A 16,504-nucleotide genomic window follows, 5' to 3' on the forward strand; every position below is an offset into this window, starting at 1 on the left:
CAGCACTGAATTTTTGTCTATTTTAACCCGCCTTAATCACTTTTTGAACGCGGAAAAACAAGTTGCACGGCGTAGACTAGATAAGCCGGGATAATCTCAGAATTAGAGAAAAACGCCGCGCCACCTGTTGAGGGTGATCTTCTGCAGAAGACCTTACTCAACCCGACGGCAGATGGCGAACTATTTTTGCAGAATGCGAAAATTTTTCACGAACCAAGTCATCCTCCATTAAGTTCATGGTCAGGATGACTTATGCAGTAGACAGTAGATTATTAACACAAATAGCTTTAGTATTTTTTCTATTGATTTTTTTTTCTTCAGTTGTATTTTATTATTTTCGGTCTTTTTGTATATTAGTCTTGTCTACCTTTTGGTATATTAATTATCAGTTATAATTGAGAGTTTAATATTGACCTGCACAACTGGCACCATATGCCCCTTTCTCTCGTCTTTTCCCTCTTCTGTGTATTCTTTACTTTTATATATTACTTTTTCATCCCTGAACGTAGGTTGTTTTTTTTAGTAGAAATTTTGTTTGTTTTTAGCGGCTCGGTCTCCAAGGTCTCGGGGACAATGGTCATGCCTCTCTCTCTCGCTCTAGTCAATTTTCGGATTGTCAACCCGGTTGCACAACGTACCCACGATTGTCTTTCGGGCCTATGGGATTCTCTCAGAAACGGGATAATCGGCTCCCGTGAGGGTTGCGCAACAGAGAAGCGAAAGTGGGCGGACCCTCAGCCCATCGGAAACATTTCAATGTGTTCTATATACTACGTGTTTTGCTTCATACTTACTACTTTGTATGTCGTTTGGTTGTGACACTTGTTTTTAACGCATCTTTTAGCTCATATATCAATCTGTCCCTCCGCATTGTATCCATCTCTCTCTCTCTCTCTCTCTCTCTCTCTCTCTCTCTCTCTCTCTCTCTCTCNGTCTCTCCCTCCCTCCCTCCCACCCTCTCTCTCTCCCTCCCGATAATATTACTTTTTTTGGTTTAGGGTTATCATAGGGTTATCACACGCTAGTATTAAGGACCCAAATTTCACTTTCATTCTTGCGGAAAATTGAAACAAACACGTGCCAGGTGTCCAACGCAGGTACGTTCGAGGTTGCCGAGGCAGGTGTTCAAAAGCGACACCGAGCGGGCCCATTCGTGTCAAGCCTAGAAAGCCGGTCCCACTGACATCACACGTTCCCACCTGCGATTATGCGGTTTTTTTAATATTTGATTAATTGTTTTATTTACAAATTATTTAAACGACAGAGATATCGTTTATCCGTTTTACCCCTCTACGGATTTTTTTTCTGATCGGACGAGACCAGACGGACCCTCGGCCAGGGCGGGGGAAGAACAGTCCTGGAGGGGGGCCGGGAGCCAGTTATCCGTCAGTAGTCACTAGTCGGTGCCCGGACGTCGACCCGGCTGTTCGCAAGACGTTCTCGGTGAATACGCGATCCAGTGGAAGTTTTACGTGTCTAGTGAAAAGAGGACAGTATCCTTTTATTCTTCCACCCCAAAAAAATTAGGGTGGTTTGTTTATTTTCTGTCCATATTCGCCATTTTTTTCCGAGGCGTCTTTGGTTGTAAACAAGAGTTATTTAGGGAATACGAGTAAGTTTGGTGTGGTTGGATTACAGAGGATGAAATGTTTCGGCTCAAAAGAACAACCAAAAACTGGTTTTCCCAATACCAAATCGTCCCATTGTCATTCGTTCATAGGAAAATCGTGCGACATTCGACGTTCCCATTGTCAAAGTTACAATTATTTCATATTGTTCCTTCTGTAAATGTGAAACGGATCCGATTACGGCTAAATTTTGTAGGGGTTGAAGGTCGGAAGGCGGGAAGGCGTTACGTCCTGGTCGAAATCGTCGAAACCCAGGTCGGTAACGAAGTGCCAGTCTTGGTACTCCTCATGCTTCTTTTTCAACTTGCCGTAAACTACCCGATCCAACTCATGTCGAAAGATTCCGACCGGCCCTTGTCACCCGTACCGACCCGCGGGGTCATCCCATCGCGATCCTGCCGGCCGATACCTCGCCACTCGACCCCCCCCCCGTTTCTAATCAGGGGGCTCAGTGATTTGAAAAATTGCGCGATCCGACACTAATGAGATAATATCAGGATGGAGAAAAACTCTTCGCGCGAATTAACCAAAACCCAGTATTTCCGAACGTCTTCCCTACAACGTGCCTCTTATGATGAAATCTTCGCCCATTTTTGCAAATTACGTAGTACCAAAGGTACCAAGAGACCAATATCCCAATCTTTTTTTTTTTAATTATCCTTTTACGCCATGGATGTCCTCCAGCCCAGGACCCCCCCCCAGGCCCAGTTCTATGTCAAAAACATCTTAGCGTTAATTAGTCTTAATTTTCTGATTAGCAAGGAATTAAATTTCAAGGCGAGCGAATTACGCTTCGAGCCGAAACCACCGTAAATCAACAAGATTGGATGAGGCGCGAATTCCGCCGCCCTAAGGGCTTAGGACTTAGCCGGGCTTTGTTTTTCAACAAGGGGCTCCTAACAGGTCCGAGACCAGTATCTATTTACCTTGGCTCTTTCAACAATTAAAGTCCCGTTAACAAACTCCTCGACTCAGGTCGATCAGTATCAGTTTGATTGATTGATAGGCAAGCTGCAAGGAGGTTTGATAGATCGAATACGTTCAGCCAGATAAAAAAGAAGAACAGTAACAGAATTGAGCGTGATTGATCGAGTGGTTGATGAAAAATAAGTAAAATCGAAAGAATTGATGATTGTGATAGATTGTTATGAGATGGTTTGAAATAAAAGGACTGATCGATTGATATAGATGAAAATTAAGATAAATCACCCGGGCCCAATCTCGGGATCTTTTTCTACCCACGTTGCCCGATCAATCACCGCGTCGACATCCTTCAGTAGGACTACCGTACGACACCCAGGTGAGGAGATTGCACAAGACGGCAGCTGTAATTGATTCAGCGCTAATGATCCGGCATTATTAAATGATCCTTTCGTCGGATTAGCTAATATAAAAAGATAATCTTAAGACTAATGGGAAGATCATGGTTGAAGTAGTTAGTAGGTTATGAAGACCAGTATTGTTTTGTACTATTCTCTACTAGTCCTAGATGCCATATGTGTGAGCATCTCTCGGTGTTTCACTTACCGAAATTGATAATCCTAGATGATCAGTGGTTCAAAAGACCACAATTGTGGTTTTAATAATAAGAGGCCATCATATCACCGTATAATTCAGACTCTATTACGTCATCAGAGTCCAGGATGCCATATGTACTTGCATCCCTCGGTCTTTGACTTACCGAATTGATAATCCTAGATGCTCAGTGGTTCAAAAGACCACAATGGTGGTTTGAATAAATAAGAAACCACAATACCACAGTTCAATTCAGGCATTATTTTGTCATCACAAACCAGGATGCCATGTGTACTTGCATCCCTCAGTCTTTGACTTATCGAATCCTAGAAGCTCAGTAGTTCAAAAGTTCACCATGGTGGTTTTAATAATAGGAAACTACAATACTACAGTTCAAATTCAGCTATGGTAAAAAAACTACCGTTACATTTAAACACTACCGTGCCCTTCTAGTCCAAGATGCCATATGTACTTGCTTCCCTTCGTCTTTGAATTACTACATTTGATATTCGAGATGTAAAAGAGTCCAGACGGTACCACGGTGGTTTTAATAAAGAAACCACAATACCACATTTCAATTCAGGCACTATTTTGTCATCATAGTCCAGGAAGCCATATGTATCTGTATCCCTCGGTCTTTGACGTACTGAAATTGATAATCATATATGTCCAGTTGTTCAAAAGACCAGGATGGTGGTTTTGTGGTAAGAAACGGCCGTACCACTTTGGAATTCACCCTCTCCCGTCCTAATAGCCCAGATGTACTCCTTCTTCCATGGAGCACCGAATTTCTAAGAAATTCCAGTCGTGCAAGGTCTCAAAAGGCCACAATAGTGGTTCTAATCGTGCCCGGCCGTCGTGCCATATTCGGCTTAAGCTCCCAATCGACCTTTTATCCGACGTCAAAGCTCCCTCGGGTTGATCGACGGTCCACGTCGTTGAAAGCCAGTTGAAGTGGTCTACGCTCTCGTTATTTTATCTCCAGTCATCCTCTCACGTCCGGCCCGTTGCAACACCGTCTCTGCCCCTACAGTTGTTCAAATACTGAGAAATTGGGTCGGCCTTTTTTTCCTTTTCTAATAGGAATATTTTTGTATTTGTTTTTCCAATTTGGAAAAGGGAAAGCGAGTCTTGACATTACATAAAATTTTTCGCCTTGTTTACATAACCCCGGGGGATGGGGAACAAGGAAAAACAGACATTTTTTTCACATATAAAAAAACTTAGACAAAATGATTTAAGGCACAATTTGATCGCGGGATCACCGCGGAAGGGTTTTGCACAGAATCGCCATCTCTGGGACCGGTTCTCAATTTCTACTTTCACCTCCGTGATAGAAAAATTCCGTCCCGTTAGAAATCGCGAAAAGGCGGAAAAAAGAGCGAGACTGGGCGGACCGACGGCGATTCAGATTCGAACCAAAAAACAACCTATCTCGACTCCTTAAAATAATGCCTAGTCTATGACGCCGGATCGATTTTAACATTAGCGAAGTCCCCACGTATTTATAGACTCGGGGAGAGAGAGGAAAGGGTTGAGGGACTTTGAACTTAAAACATAAATAGATTTGATAAGTTGGCCCAGGGTTTGACCAGTTCAACGAGTACCGAGGATTGTAGAATCTTTGATTAATTTTAAGTTATCTATCAGAAGATAGGGCATACCAGTGTGTCATTTGTTCTTCTCTATTCTTCTTTTTTATTGTAATTTTTGTTATTGTTCTTATTTAGAATGGTTCAAATTTGATCTTCTGTGAAAAGTTTTTAGCGTGGGACGATCCCTTATTGTGTTGGCATAGATGTTGGGTCGATTTTTTTAGAAAAGGAAAATTAGTCAGTCGAGTTGATTACTTTATATTTTTGTGTCTGGGTTTAATCTTTGTTCCAATTCTAATGTATATTAGTTTCTGTTTCATAAAGGAAGTAAGGATAGGCCATACCAGTGTGACTTGTGTTTTTGGGTATTGTTGCTGTTCTTGTTTAAAACGGTTTAAATTTGATCTTTCATGTTGATCTTTGTACCATTTTTATATATTATTTATAATATATATATATTTGTGTCCGCTTTTGAAGATCTAAGGTTAGGGCGTACCAGTGTGACTTGTATTCTTTGGTATTGGTAGTTTTTATTATTTTGTTATTGTTCTTATTCAGAATGGTCCAAATTTGATCTTAGTTGAAACTTTTTTAGTGTTGGATGAACCCTTATAGTGTTGGCATAGGGGTTGAGTCGATTTTTTGGAAGGACAATTAGGCTGAGTTGATTATTTTATATAATATTTTGTGTGTGTTTAATCTTTCATCCTTTCTAATATGTATTTGTCTGTTTCAAAAAGGAAGTGAGGATAGGGCATACCAGCGTGACTTGTTTTTGGAAATGTTGTTTTGTTATTGTTCTTTTTCAAAACTGTTTAAATTTGAACTTTTGTGCTGATTTTTTGGGTGCTTAATTCTTGATCCATTTTTTATATATATTTGTGATTGTTTTCAAGAGGAACTGAAGATAGGGCATACCAGTGTGTCTTGTGTGTTCTTTTGTATTGTTATTTTTGTTATTGTTCTTATTTGGAATGGTTTAAATTTGATCTTTTGTGAAAAAAATTTTGTGTCAGACAACCCCTTATAGTGTTGGCATGGGGGTTGGGTCGATATTTCTACTTTTATTGTATTTTCTTCTGTGACATCGAGACGGTTTTCGGCTCGTTTTGTATATTCTTGGTATGTTTATAACATTTAAAAAAAAATTCCCGGGCGGTACTTAAGTCCTTAACTACCCCGCCACCGGCCCCGAGACCTGCGATGCCATGCCGCCCCCGATCTTCCTCACCCCTCCTCCGGACGAGAAGCAGATGAAGAAATGCAAATCTATACAGGACCTGCTCAAACAGATCGGTAAGGCGGTCAGGTCCAAGTCGCCGTCCAAAGGGCTGCTCGAGGTGCCGGTTGCGTTCCGGGGGAGGAGCAGGTCGCTCGACGACGGTTCAAGGGGGTCCGGACCCTCGTCGTCCGACTCGTCGCCACCCGTCGTCGACACGGCCACTGCTTACAAGATTTACGATCAGATCCTAAATGAAGGTAAAGTCCAAAAAAATTAAGCCCAGGCAGGTGGACTTAGTGTAAACTAAGTATCCTTCTCATCTTTTTTTCAACTCTAGGACATCTAAACCTCTGATTCAATGAATTATTCTTAATTTTTTTTTCTCATTTTGACAGGTGTGCTGAGGAGGAGCTCGATAGAGAAGAGGCGCCTCAGCCTCGGAACACCTGGTCACAGGGGTTCAGAACCATCCCTCGACCCCAACCATGCCGCCATACTCTTCAGGGACTCACGAGGGGTGAGTGTTTCTATATCTTCACTAAGTTCAGACAGTTTTAACATAGCTTTGACACCCTGAACTGTGAAGTTGTATTCTGAACCAGAATTTTTCTCCGGGGAAAGAAAGTTTCGATGGGTTTTTAAAATGTCAAGTGGTAGAGGAAGTTCCTGTTTCGAAAAGGGAAGGAGCGTGGGACATACTCAGAGTATAAGTTTCGACCATTGCGACAGATATACATCAACATCTAGGGACAGAAGACCGAGCGGACCAAAAAAAAAAAAACCTGCTAGACACCTCCTTGAAATAATCTATCGACGATCTGATTGATTTTAACATTAGCAAAATCCCATGTATTTATAGACTTCGTGAATGGTGTACAAACTTTGAACTTGAAAAAGAAATAGTAAGTTAGGTCACGTATTAGAATTTTTTGTTATATTTATTTCAAAGAGATCTAAGGATAGGGCATACCAGTGGTTGTTTTTTTTTGGTATGTCTTACACACTGGTATAAAAGTTGAAAACTGTATCGATGTCATGCAAGATAAAGCAACAAAAGCCAAAAATCGACCCAACCCCTATGCCAAAACTATAAGAGATCATCTGGCACAATAAACTTTTCACAAAAGATCAAATTTAAACCGTTTTGAATAAGAAAAATAACAAAAAGAACAATACCAAAGAACACAAGACACACTGATATGCCCTATCCTATGTTCCTCTTGAAAACAGACACAAATCCATGTAAAATTGGCTTCAAAGTTTTAACAAACAAAAAATTTATGCTGAAAATCAAATTTAAACCACTCTAAATAAGAACAATAACAAAAATAACAATAAAAAAGAGCAATACCAAAGAACACAAGACAAACTGGTACGCTCTATCCTCAGGTCATCTTGAAAGCATACACAAACACATCCCAAAGATTTAAAAAATCAACTCTTCCGACAATTTTCCTTCCGAAAAAATCAACTCATACCCTTTGCCAATATTATAATGGATCTGTCCGACAATAAAAACGTTTCATGCAAGATCAAATTTGGACCATTCTGAATAAAAACAAAAAAATAATAATAATTTAAAAAAAAAGATCAATACCAAAGAACACAAGACACTCTGGTATGCACTAGCCTTAGATCCACTTTAAAACAGACACAAATATAAAAACCATACAAAGATCAAATTTAAACCATTTTGAATAAGAACAATAATTAAAACAATACCCAAAAACACAAGTCACACTGGTATGACCTGTCTTCATTTTCTTTTTGAAATATACACAAATATATATATATGTATTAAAATTGGATCAAAGATTAAACACACACATAATTATAAAATAAACAACTCAACTTACTAATTTTCCTTCCAAAACTTCGACGCGACCCCTATGCCAACATAATAATGAATTGTCAGATACTAAAAACGTTTTACGAAATATTAAATTTAAACCATTCACAATAAGAACAATAAAAAAAATAACAATAAAAACGAACAATACCAAAGAACACAAGACAAACTGATTCCTTATCCTCAGTTCCTCTTGAAAACAGGAACAAACACATATAAAATTGTCCTAAAAGATTTGACAAACAACCAATTTTTATTAAAAATTAAATTTAAACCATTCTGAATAAGAATACCAGAGTCCACAAGACACACTGGTATGCCCTACCCTCAGTTCCTCTTATATACAATAATATAATAACAATAAAATAATAATAAAAACAACATTACCGAAAAACACAAGTCACGCTGGTATGCCCTATCTACACTTCCTTTTTGAAACAGACAAATGCATATTAGAATGGATGAAAGATTAAACACACCCAAAATATATAAAATAATCAATTCAGCCCACAAATTATTCTTCCAAAAAATTGACAACTCCTATGCCAGTTCTATAAGGGATGGTCAGACACGAAAAAAATCTACATTTCAGGTTAAACTTAATTCAATAAGAAGAATGACAACAACAATAAAAATAAGTAAATAAAAAAACAATGCCCAAAACACAAGACGTACTGGTATGCCCTATCCTCAGATCTTTTTCATACTAAGCACCTATATACAATAATGGGCCAAAGTTTATTTTTATTTTAACAAAGAACTGAAATGACCAATTTTCCCATAAAAAATCAAATTTTTAATGTTTGTCGTATGGGACATATCAGTGTATCTTGTGTTCTTTGATATTATTTTTCATTGTAATTTTTGTGATTGTTCTTATTAAGAAGGGTTCAAATTTGATCTTTTGTGAAAAGTTTTTGGTGTCAGACGATCCCTTATAGTTTTGGCTAGGGGTTGGGACTATTATTTTGTGATGGACTTATATCAATGTATGTTTTGTGAAGTCTCAGGGTCAAGGGTGGCGTAACAAATCGTCCCTGAAAAGAGCCAGTTATCGCCTAATCCTTAAGGAGCTGGTGAAAAGGGGGAGCTTACAAATGAAAAGATTGCCCTCTACGATTGAATTGAAACAGGGCCGAGAGGAAATTGGGTCATTTATTAATTTGTTGAATTTTTTTTTCCCAGCTGCCCGTTGCAGATCCGTTCCTGGAGAAAGTTAACATGTCTGATTTAGGTAATTTTTTTTTTTTTTTTTCGATCCAGGTCTTGTAGTTGTTTGATTTTTGTTCCACGTTTACAGAGGAGGACGAGAGTCAGATTTTCGTGAAGTTCTTCAAGTTCCACAAGTGCTACGGCCTGATACCAACGAGCGCCAAGCTCGTAGTCTTCGACACGCAGCTCCTAGTCAAGAAGGCGTTCTTCGCCCTCGTCTACAACGGGGTAAGGGCAGCGCCGCTCTGGGACTCGACTGAGCACAAATTCGTCGGGATGCTCACGATAACGGACTTCATCAAGATACTCCAGATGCACTACTCGAGCGGTACGATGACACTGGACCAGATGGAAGAGCACAAGCTGGACACTTGGAGGAGTGAGCCGTCTTTCTTTCAACCCTCGCCTCGCCCAGGTTTAACCCTTTTTCTCTTCCAGCCGTACTCAAAGACCAGATACGAGACCTGATCTCAATCAGCCCAGACGCATCCCTATACGACGCCATCAAGGTGCTCATCCACAACCATATCCACAGGCTGCCCATCATCGACTCGCAGACTGGCAACGTATTATACATACTGACTCACAAGAGGATACTCAGATTTCTTTTTATTTATGTAATTCCTTTTTTTTCTTCTTCTTAAATTGTTTAGTGCTTTTATTGAAACAAACATATCTGTAGATTAACGACCTGCCAAGGCCGAGCTTTTTAAACAAGACACTTGGCGAACTGAGGATAGGTACGTTCGAGAACGTCGAAACAGCCCGCGAGGACACGACGATAATCGCTGCCCTCAACAAATTCGTCGAGAGGAGGATAAGCGCATTACCGATCGTCGAGGATGGCCGCCTCGTTGACATTTTCGCCAAATTCGACGTGATTGTAAGTTTTTTTTCTTTTGGAATCACACCATCATTATCCCAACACTCTCATGATATCTGGTGCATAATCAACTCTAACCATCATCATCCCAAACTATCTGATCTGTGACCATTTCTAACCAGGCCAACCTGAACCAAAACACTTAAGTGTCTGGTGTGACCATCTCTATACAGACCATACTGAACCCAAACACTATTTAAGTGTGTGGTGTGACCATCTCTATCCAGAGCAATACTATTTAACTGTCTGGTGTGACCATCTCTAACCAGACAAACACTATTTGCGTGTCTGGTGTGTGACAGCCATGGTTAGACCAAACCTTCCCTAATCCTAAACTATTGTGATAATCCAGTGATAATACATCTCTAACCTATCAATTATCATGGTATGCCGTGAATAACCGTCTCTAACTAGACCATATCATCCCAAACTATCTAGGTGTCTGGTGCATAAGCACGTCTAAAGGTGGCCATTCATGATCACTCCAAATGGAACCGCGCCAAGCCGTACAGCTCCATTTGGAGTGCCTGAAATTCGAGGGGCATTCACGACCGCTCCACAGCCAGTCGCTCCGAACGTCAACCAGTGAATTATCTTCTGAAAATGGATGACGATCTCTTGTGCTACTCTTCTGTTTATTTACATATTAAAAGCAAAAAATCGAAGAGGAAATGGTGTAAGAAGTGGCTCCTGAACAGAAGCCGTAATACCCACATCAATTTGATGAAAGAACTTTCCCTTGAACCCGCTGATTGGAGGAACTATTTAAGGATGGATGAAACGTCTTATTTATTCATTATATTTAGTATTCTATTGACCAAATTACTTATTACAATTATTTAATCTTTTTTGTAAGGTTTTGGTTTAAATGAAAAAATAGTGTCACGAGGGGATTCGAATCCACGACATTCGGCTAAATACGCCGCTGCGCTAACCACTTGAGCTATCGTGACTTCGATCCTCTCCGACACCAAAAAATGGCAAAAAGAGAGAAAATTCGAAAGGTTGTAGGTTGAGATGGGGAGTTGGTTCCAGAGTGGATCGAACTATCGAAGTCAGGATAGCTCGTGATTAGCGCAGCGGCGTATTTAACCGAATGTCATGGATTCGAATCCCCTCGTGACACTATTTTCTTCATTTCAACCAAAGCCTTACAAAAAAAAAAGATTAACGTCTTATTTACATTTACTCCAGCTTGTTACCTCCTTGATTAGAAAACAAAAGAAAGTCATGAGAGAAATCAACACTACATAAAAGGTTGGCAACCACATTACGATTTCTCGCTACAGGGATGAACTACAAAGAACTTAAGTTCTCTACTACGATTTCTGATCATTGATAGGGGTTATCAATACCGCATCACTCATTGCATTTGTATCCTTTGTTTTGAAAACGTCGACCAACTGGTTGAGGATCGAATTTCTTTTATTTCTATCGTGGTAATATAATCATTGTCCACCATTTTCATAAACATGGTAAACTTTCATACAATTCAATCACCTCAACAATAAAATCTCGATTGGATGTCATTACCATTAAGAATAAACGTTTTTGACTTTTTGAGAATGTGCGACGGAGATGTTTGCTCAGTGGCAGAAAAACGGACACTGCGCAAAAAAAAAAACGAGGGTTTTCCCATTCACGACCAGGCCAGAGCGCCAAAATCCCCACCCTCCACGCCAGGTTTTCCCATTCACGAACGCGCCATGCCGTCATCGCGCCGTAGATATTTGGAGTGGTGCGATGGAGTTTGGACCGGTCGAATATTCGGCACAGCCAGCACGCCAGTTCAGTTTTGCCATTGACGTGGTTTCTGGAACGGCGTCGCTCCGTTTGGACTGCTTGGAGCGATCGTGAATGCCACCTTTACAGACACCATCATCATTCCAAATTGTCTGGTTCATAAGCATCTCTTACCAGATCATCCTTAATCAAAACACCATTGTGGTGTCTAGTGTGTGACCATCTCTAACGAAATATTTCTGAACCCAAACCATCATGGTATCTGGTGTGCAACCATCTCTAACCAAACTGTTCTTATCACAAACCATCGATGTGCTTCATATTCAACCGTCTTCTACCAAACTTATATCTATGCAGCCCTATCCCACAAACTATCGTGGTATCTGGTGTGTGACCTACTCTAAACAAATCACCTCTGATAATGACAAATTTCCTGGCCAACAGCAGGGAGGATGAGAAACTTTTTTCTTTTTTTCTAAGAATCTCGCTGCTGAAAAGACGTACGACAAGCTTGATGTGTCGCTCAAACAGGCCAACGAGCACCGCAACGAGTGGTTTGAAGGGGTTCACAAGTGCAGCATGGACGATACGCTCTATTCGATAATTGAAAAAATCGTCAGGGCTGAGGTTTGAAAAATTTTTTCTTTTTTTCTAAATGGATTTACGAGGTTTGACGTTTTTGCGATATCCAGGTTCACAGGTTGGTGGTGACAGACGACGAGGACAAGGTGATTGGCATACTTTCACTCTCCGACCTCCTGCAATATCTCGTCCTCAGGCCGTGCGGTAAGCGTACGATGTCTCACAACTATCAAATTTTCAAGTTGATAATTTTTTTATTTCCCCCCGCCAGGCGAGGAGATCCTGTCACGACCGATGACGCCGATATCTGAGCTGGCGGCCATCGCCTCCGAAGAGACGATACTCGAAGGCGAGGAGGACGCAGAGTCGAGCAGAGAGTCAACGCCGCCCCTCACACCACAGCTGTCACAGACTTGGCGCGAGGTGGCTGTCTCGGGAGGTGAATAAGGGCCGCCATAAAATAAAACAAAAATAATATTTTAAAAAAAATAACCCCTGTCATCAACACAAGACAACGAATTTTTCAGAGTAACCGTTATATAGTAAATAAAATATTGAAGAAAAGAACGTATATATTAAAAAATAAAATTATTAAAAGAGAAAAATATATGACAGAGTGAAATATATATATAAAAGAAAGGTAAAAGAAAGTGTAAATAAATGTAATTTTTGTTTGTTCATTATTTTCTATATATAGATATATATTTAAAAGAAAAGAAATAAAATTGTGGATCTTGAGAAGAAAAAAAAAATATTTTAACGCTTTTTATGTAAGACACTTGAATATTTTTGTGTACTTAAAAAAAAATGTATTTTAAATAGCTTATTATTGTTTTCATTTCTGCTTTAGGAAGGAAAGAATAAAAACAAAAACTGGCTGTAAAATAATAAAAATAATAATAATAAAATGAAGAGAAAAAACATAAAGAGAAAAAGGGACGAAATAATCATTGATTTCTCAACCTTTTGTTGCGGGCATGGATAATATATGTAAACAGAATTTAAATTATTTATCTATATTTTATGATTTCAGTTGATACAGGATGGAATTTCACAGGGGAGCATTCTTGAACCTATAGTTTATAGTGTTAGTGGCTCTGGGTTTTTTGTTTTATCTAGGGTCTTGGTTGAGATGAACCCACGATAGTTCAAGTGGTTTGAGGGGCCGAAGGTCGTGGGTTCGAATCCCACTCACGACACTAGCTTTTTCATCTCGACCAAGACCTTACATAAAAAGTATAACAGTACAACTCCCTGTGGCCGTTTCACAAGTTGCCAAAGATCGAATCCCGAATACTGCAAAAAAAGAGGTAAAATGTGAAAGTTGTCCAAACAGATCGAAGCCGCGATTGCTCAAGTGGTTTGAGTAGTTATCGAGCTGAAGGTTGCAGGTTTGAATCCTGCTCGCGGTGCTACCTTTTTCATGCCAACAAAGACCTTAGAAAAAAAGTACAATTAATGATGTTTATTATGACTAGTAAATACACATGTGGATTAATAGGGATAAAAGAGGCAACCAGAAGGCTTTCTGCACCTTGACCTGAGATCTATTCTGCTCCACTGTTTTTTATAATTTATTGGCCAGCTTCAGGTTGTAAATCAGCCTCCATAGCTTTGCCAGCAGCTCCAGTGTAGGATCTTGAACCTGCACCTGCTTGCATCAACCTTCACAGAAACATAAAATTCTCTTCCTGGCAGTATCTGCACGGTGATTCTTCTATCTGCTCCTATCCGGTGCAGCATTGCCCTGTCAAGAGTACAACCAGAATTTGGTTGCAGGTGCCTTCCTTTGAAGTTTTACAGATGGCCCTTCTATGAATCTCTTTGCAAGCCTCATACCTATGGTACTGTTCCACCAGGTTTTGGACTCATTAAGTATCCATATTTTAAAATACATTCTCTTTTGTGGCAGGATGTTAAGTGCAGTTGGATTAAGGACCCAGAGTCAATGTTGGCCTCCTTTTTGGTCAACACATCAACCTTTCCGTTGCCTCTACGCCACATGCCAGGGTTGGGTCATTATAGTCACTAACTTCCATCAGGGTCTTCATGCGGTTCCAAACACTTCGTCTTCAGCTAGCATGAGGTGGGGGTCTTAGTGCTGTCCCAAGAAGATGGCTATCTCCCGGGAATGCATTCATAGCCTTTTATTTCTCTGGCACCGTGTTCCATTGCTTTCCAGACTTTGGATTTATCCCGAAGACTCCAACTCCCGTGCCCTTGTCGTTTTTGGAGCCGTCAGTGTACCAGTAGGAGTTTGCCTTTAGTGGTACATGGTTTAATATAATATTTTATTTTGAGGTTTAATTCCAAATTTTAAGTAATCAACTCCATGTTTTAAAAGTTCTATTCTTTCTGATATAATAACTATTTTTAATGTCAAAAGGATTATTGCTGTTAAAATTATTTACAATTTTGCTTAATTTTCCTATTATACTGTTGTCTATATTCGATATAACGATTATTTAAAGATCGTGAGATGTAATCGGATGTGATTTATGGTAGAGAACATTTTGTCTTGCCAACATTTTTATCTTTATCAAGATCATCTTCAGGTCCTGGGATTTATACATTGTTTAAATTATACATATAAGATATGAATTTATCCGATGATGTACACTAGAATTGAGTGACGGTAGTTGTCAGGCTGGATTGGCGATTCTATAACACAGGACGAGCACACGACAACGCCAGGAAAAACAAGTGACCCGATGGAACAGAATAAAGGACCATGGTGAATCCAGACTTCATCGCAACCGGACCTCATACCTTTTTTTAATTTCATTGCATCAATATACTTTTTTCTTTTTCAAATTGTGTCCTATTTTTCTTACAATATAGAAGTGATTATTTGGAAATCGTGAGATGCGGTCTGGTGTGAAGTAGGTTTAGAAAAACAACAGTGCCAACATTTAGACCTTTATTGAGATTATCTTCAGGGCCTGGGATTTACAAAGTCGGTTAAATTATACAAATACGTGTAAGATGCCTTCAAAATGTTTGTTTTCTGTGTAGGTATGTCCTTACTGTGTGTTGTGTTGTGAGTGCCAGTGTGATATTAATGTTTTTTGTTTATATACGTTGGAATTTGAAGGAAGTAGGGATAGAAATCCATTTTCCTGAGTCGGCTTCTTTGAGGTGAAAGGAGCCAACAATGGGAAAAAATGAATAATGGTTTGGCCTGATTATCCTTTTAGGATTTTATAGACGGAGATAATTAGGGAAAAGGAAGACAAATTGTTGAAGAATTAGACTGTTGCAATAATTGTTTTATATGTAGTATTATATGCTTTATGTGTTATGTATATGTTATTGAATTTGACTAATGGTAGTAGTGTAGCTGTAGCTGAGTTTACTTACATGTGTCTGTTCAATTGATGCTGTGTTTATCTCTTTTGATATAAACAATTTCTAAAAAGTTACATTTATGTTTGTCTTGTTCTGTGGGTAATATTTTTGGATTGTTGTAATTGATGTGTCGGTGTTCAAAATGGTGGATAGCCAGTGCTGTAGAATTTTGTTTGGGTTTTTTGCAATCATAGATATTGATTATTGTTATCTCCCTGTTATCCAGATATTGGGATGTAATTCCGATGTAAGTTGCCGGACAATTTAAACAATTGATTTTGTAAATTACATCAGACTTATTTGTTACTGGTGTGGGATCTTTAATTTTGGAAAAAACTGTGTGAATTGTTTTATAGTTTTTTAAGGCTGTTTTAAAATTATCAGAAGAGAGTAATGTGTTTAATTTATGTGATAGGCCGTAAATGAATGGCATGTCTGTGTTTGATATAAATGATGTAGTGTTGAGTTGTAGTTGTTAATAATGTGTTTAGAGTAGAGATTGTTATGTAGAATATGTATATCTTTTATGTTCTAGTAGTGAAAAGATTCACGGCTTAGGGTAATAATTCTGTGAAGTAGCCCTTTGGCTTTTGTTTATTGTTATTTATGTTTATTATTAGTAGTTTATTATTAATATTACATTTATTATAGTATGAAGGGGATGGTGTGATGAAGAAGTTGGTATGGTAAAGAAAGTGTTTTTCTAAACTTAAATCACACCAGACTGCATGTCACAATCTCTAAATAAATTTTTAATATCAAAAGGATTATCGCTGTTAAAATTATTTAAAATTTTGCTGTTATACTACCTATATTAGATATAATGTTCCTTAAGGTTTTTTTTAAATATTGTTTTGGATGATCAGGCAGCAGACAGTAATGGCATTTTCAGTCACCTGTGGATTCAAGCTTAGCTGAAAACTGCTG

At 39.0% G+C, this 16,504-nt stretch overlaps 1 protein-coding gene across 6 annotated transcripts in view; it reads left to right on the top strand.

Annotated features, from left to right (window-relative positions):
• LOC106670767 (5'-AMP-activated protein kinase subunit gamma-2) overlaps window positions 1-12,710 on the top strand; it is a 30,263-nt gene extending 17,553 nt beyond the window's left edge. For 4 of the 6 annotated variants that reach the window (XM_014401352.2, XM_014401350.2, XM_014401353.1 and 1 more), the window contains 9 exons: window positions 5,906-6,217; window positions 6,356-6,477; window positions 8,995-9,043; window positions 9,110-9,400; window positions 9,460-9,638; window positions 9,704-9,904; window positions 12,128-12,274; window positions 12,340-12,433; window positions 12,501-12,710. In XM_014401352.2, the coding sequence (XP_014256838.1) occupies window positions 5,906-6,217; window positions 6,356-6,477; window positions 8,995-9,043; window positions 9,110-9,400; window positions 9,460-9,638; window positions 9,704-9,904; window positions 12,128-12,274; window positions 12,340-12,433; window positions 12,501-12,676 (1,571 nt within the window). In that variant the 3' untranslated portion in view covers window positions 12,677-12,710. The remainder of the gene's footprint in view (window positions 1-5,905; window positions 6,218-6,355; window positions 6,478-8,994; window positions 9,044-9,109; window positions 9,401-9,459; window positions 9,639-9,703; window positions 9,905-12,127; window positions 12,275-12,339; window positions 12,434-12,500) is intronic. The other 2 variants (XM_014401355.2, XM_014401356.2) reach the window with 1 other exon arrangement.
• The last annotated feature ends 3,794 nt before the right edge of the window (window positions 12,711-16,504 follow it).

This window comes from Cimex lectularius, unplaced genomic scaffold (assembly GCF_000648675.2).
Source record: "Cimex lectularius strain Harlan isolate CLEC.00 unplaced genomic scaffold, Clec_2.1 scaffold252, whole genome shotgun sequence".
In the NCBI taxonomy this organism is placed as follows: Eukaryota; Metazoa; Arthropoda; class Insecta; order Hemiptera; family Cimicidae; genus Cimex; species Cimex lectularius.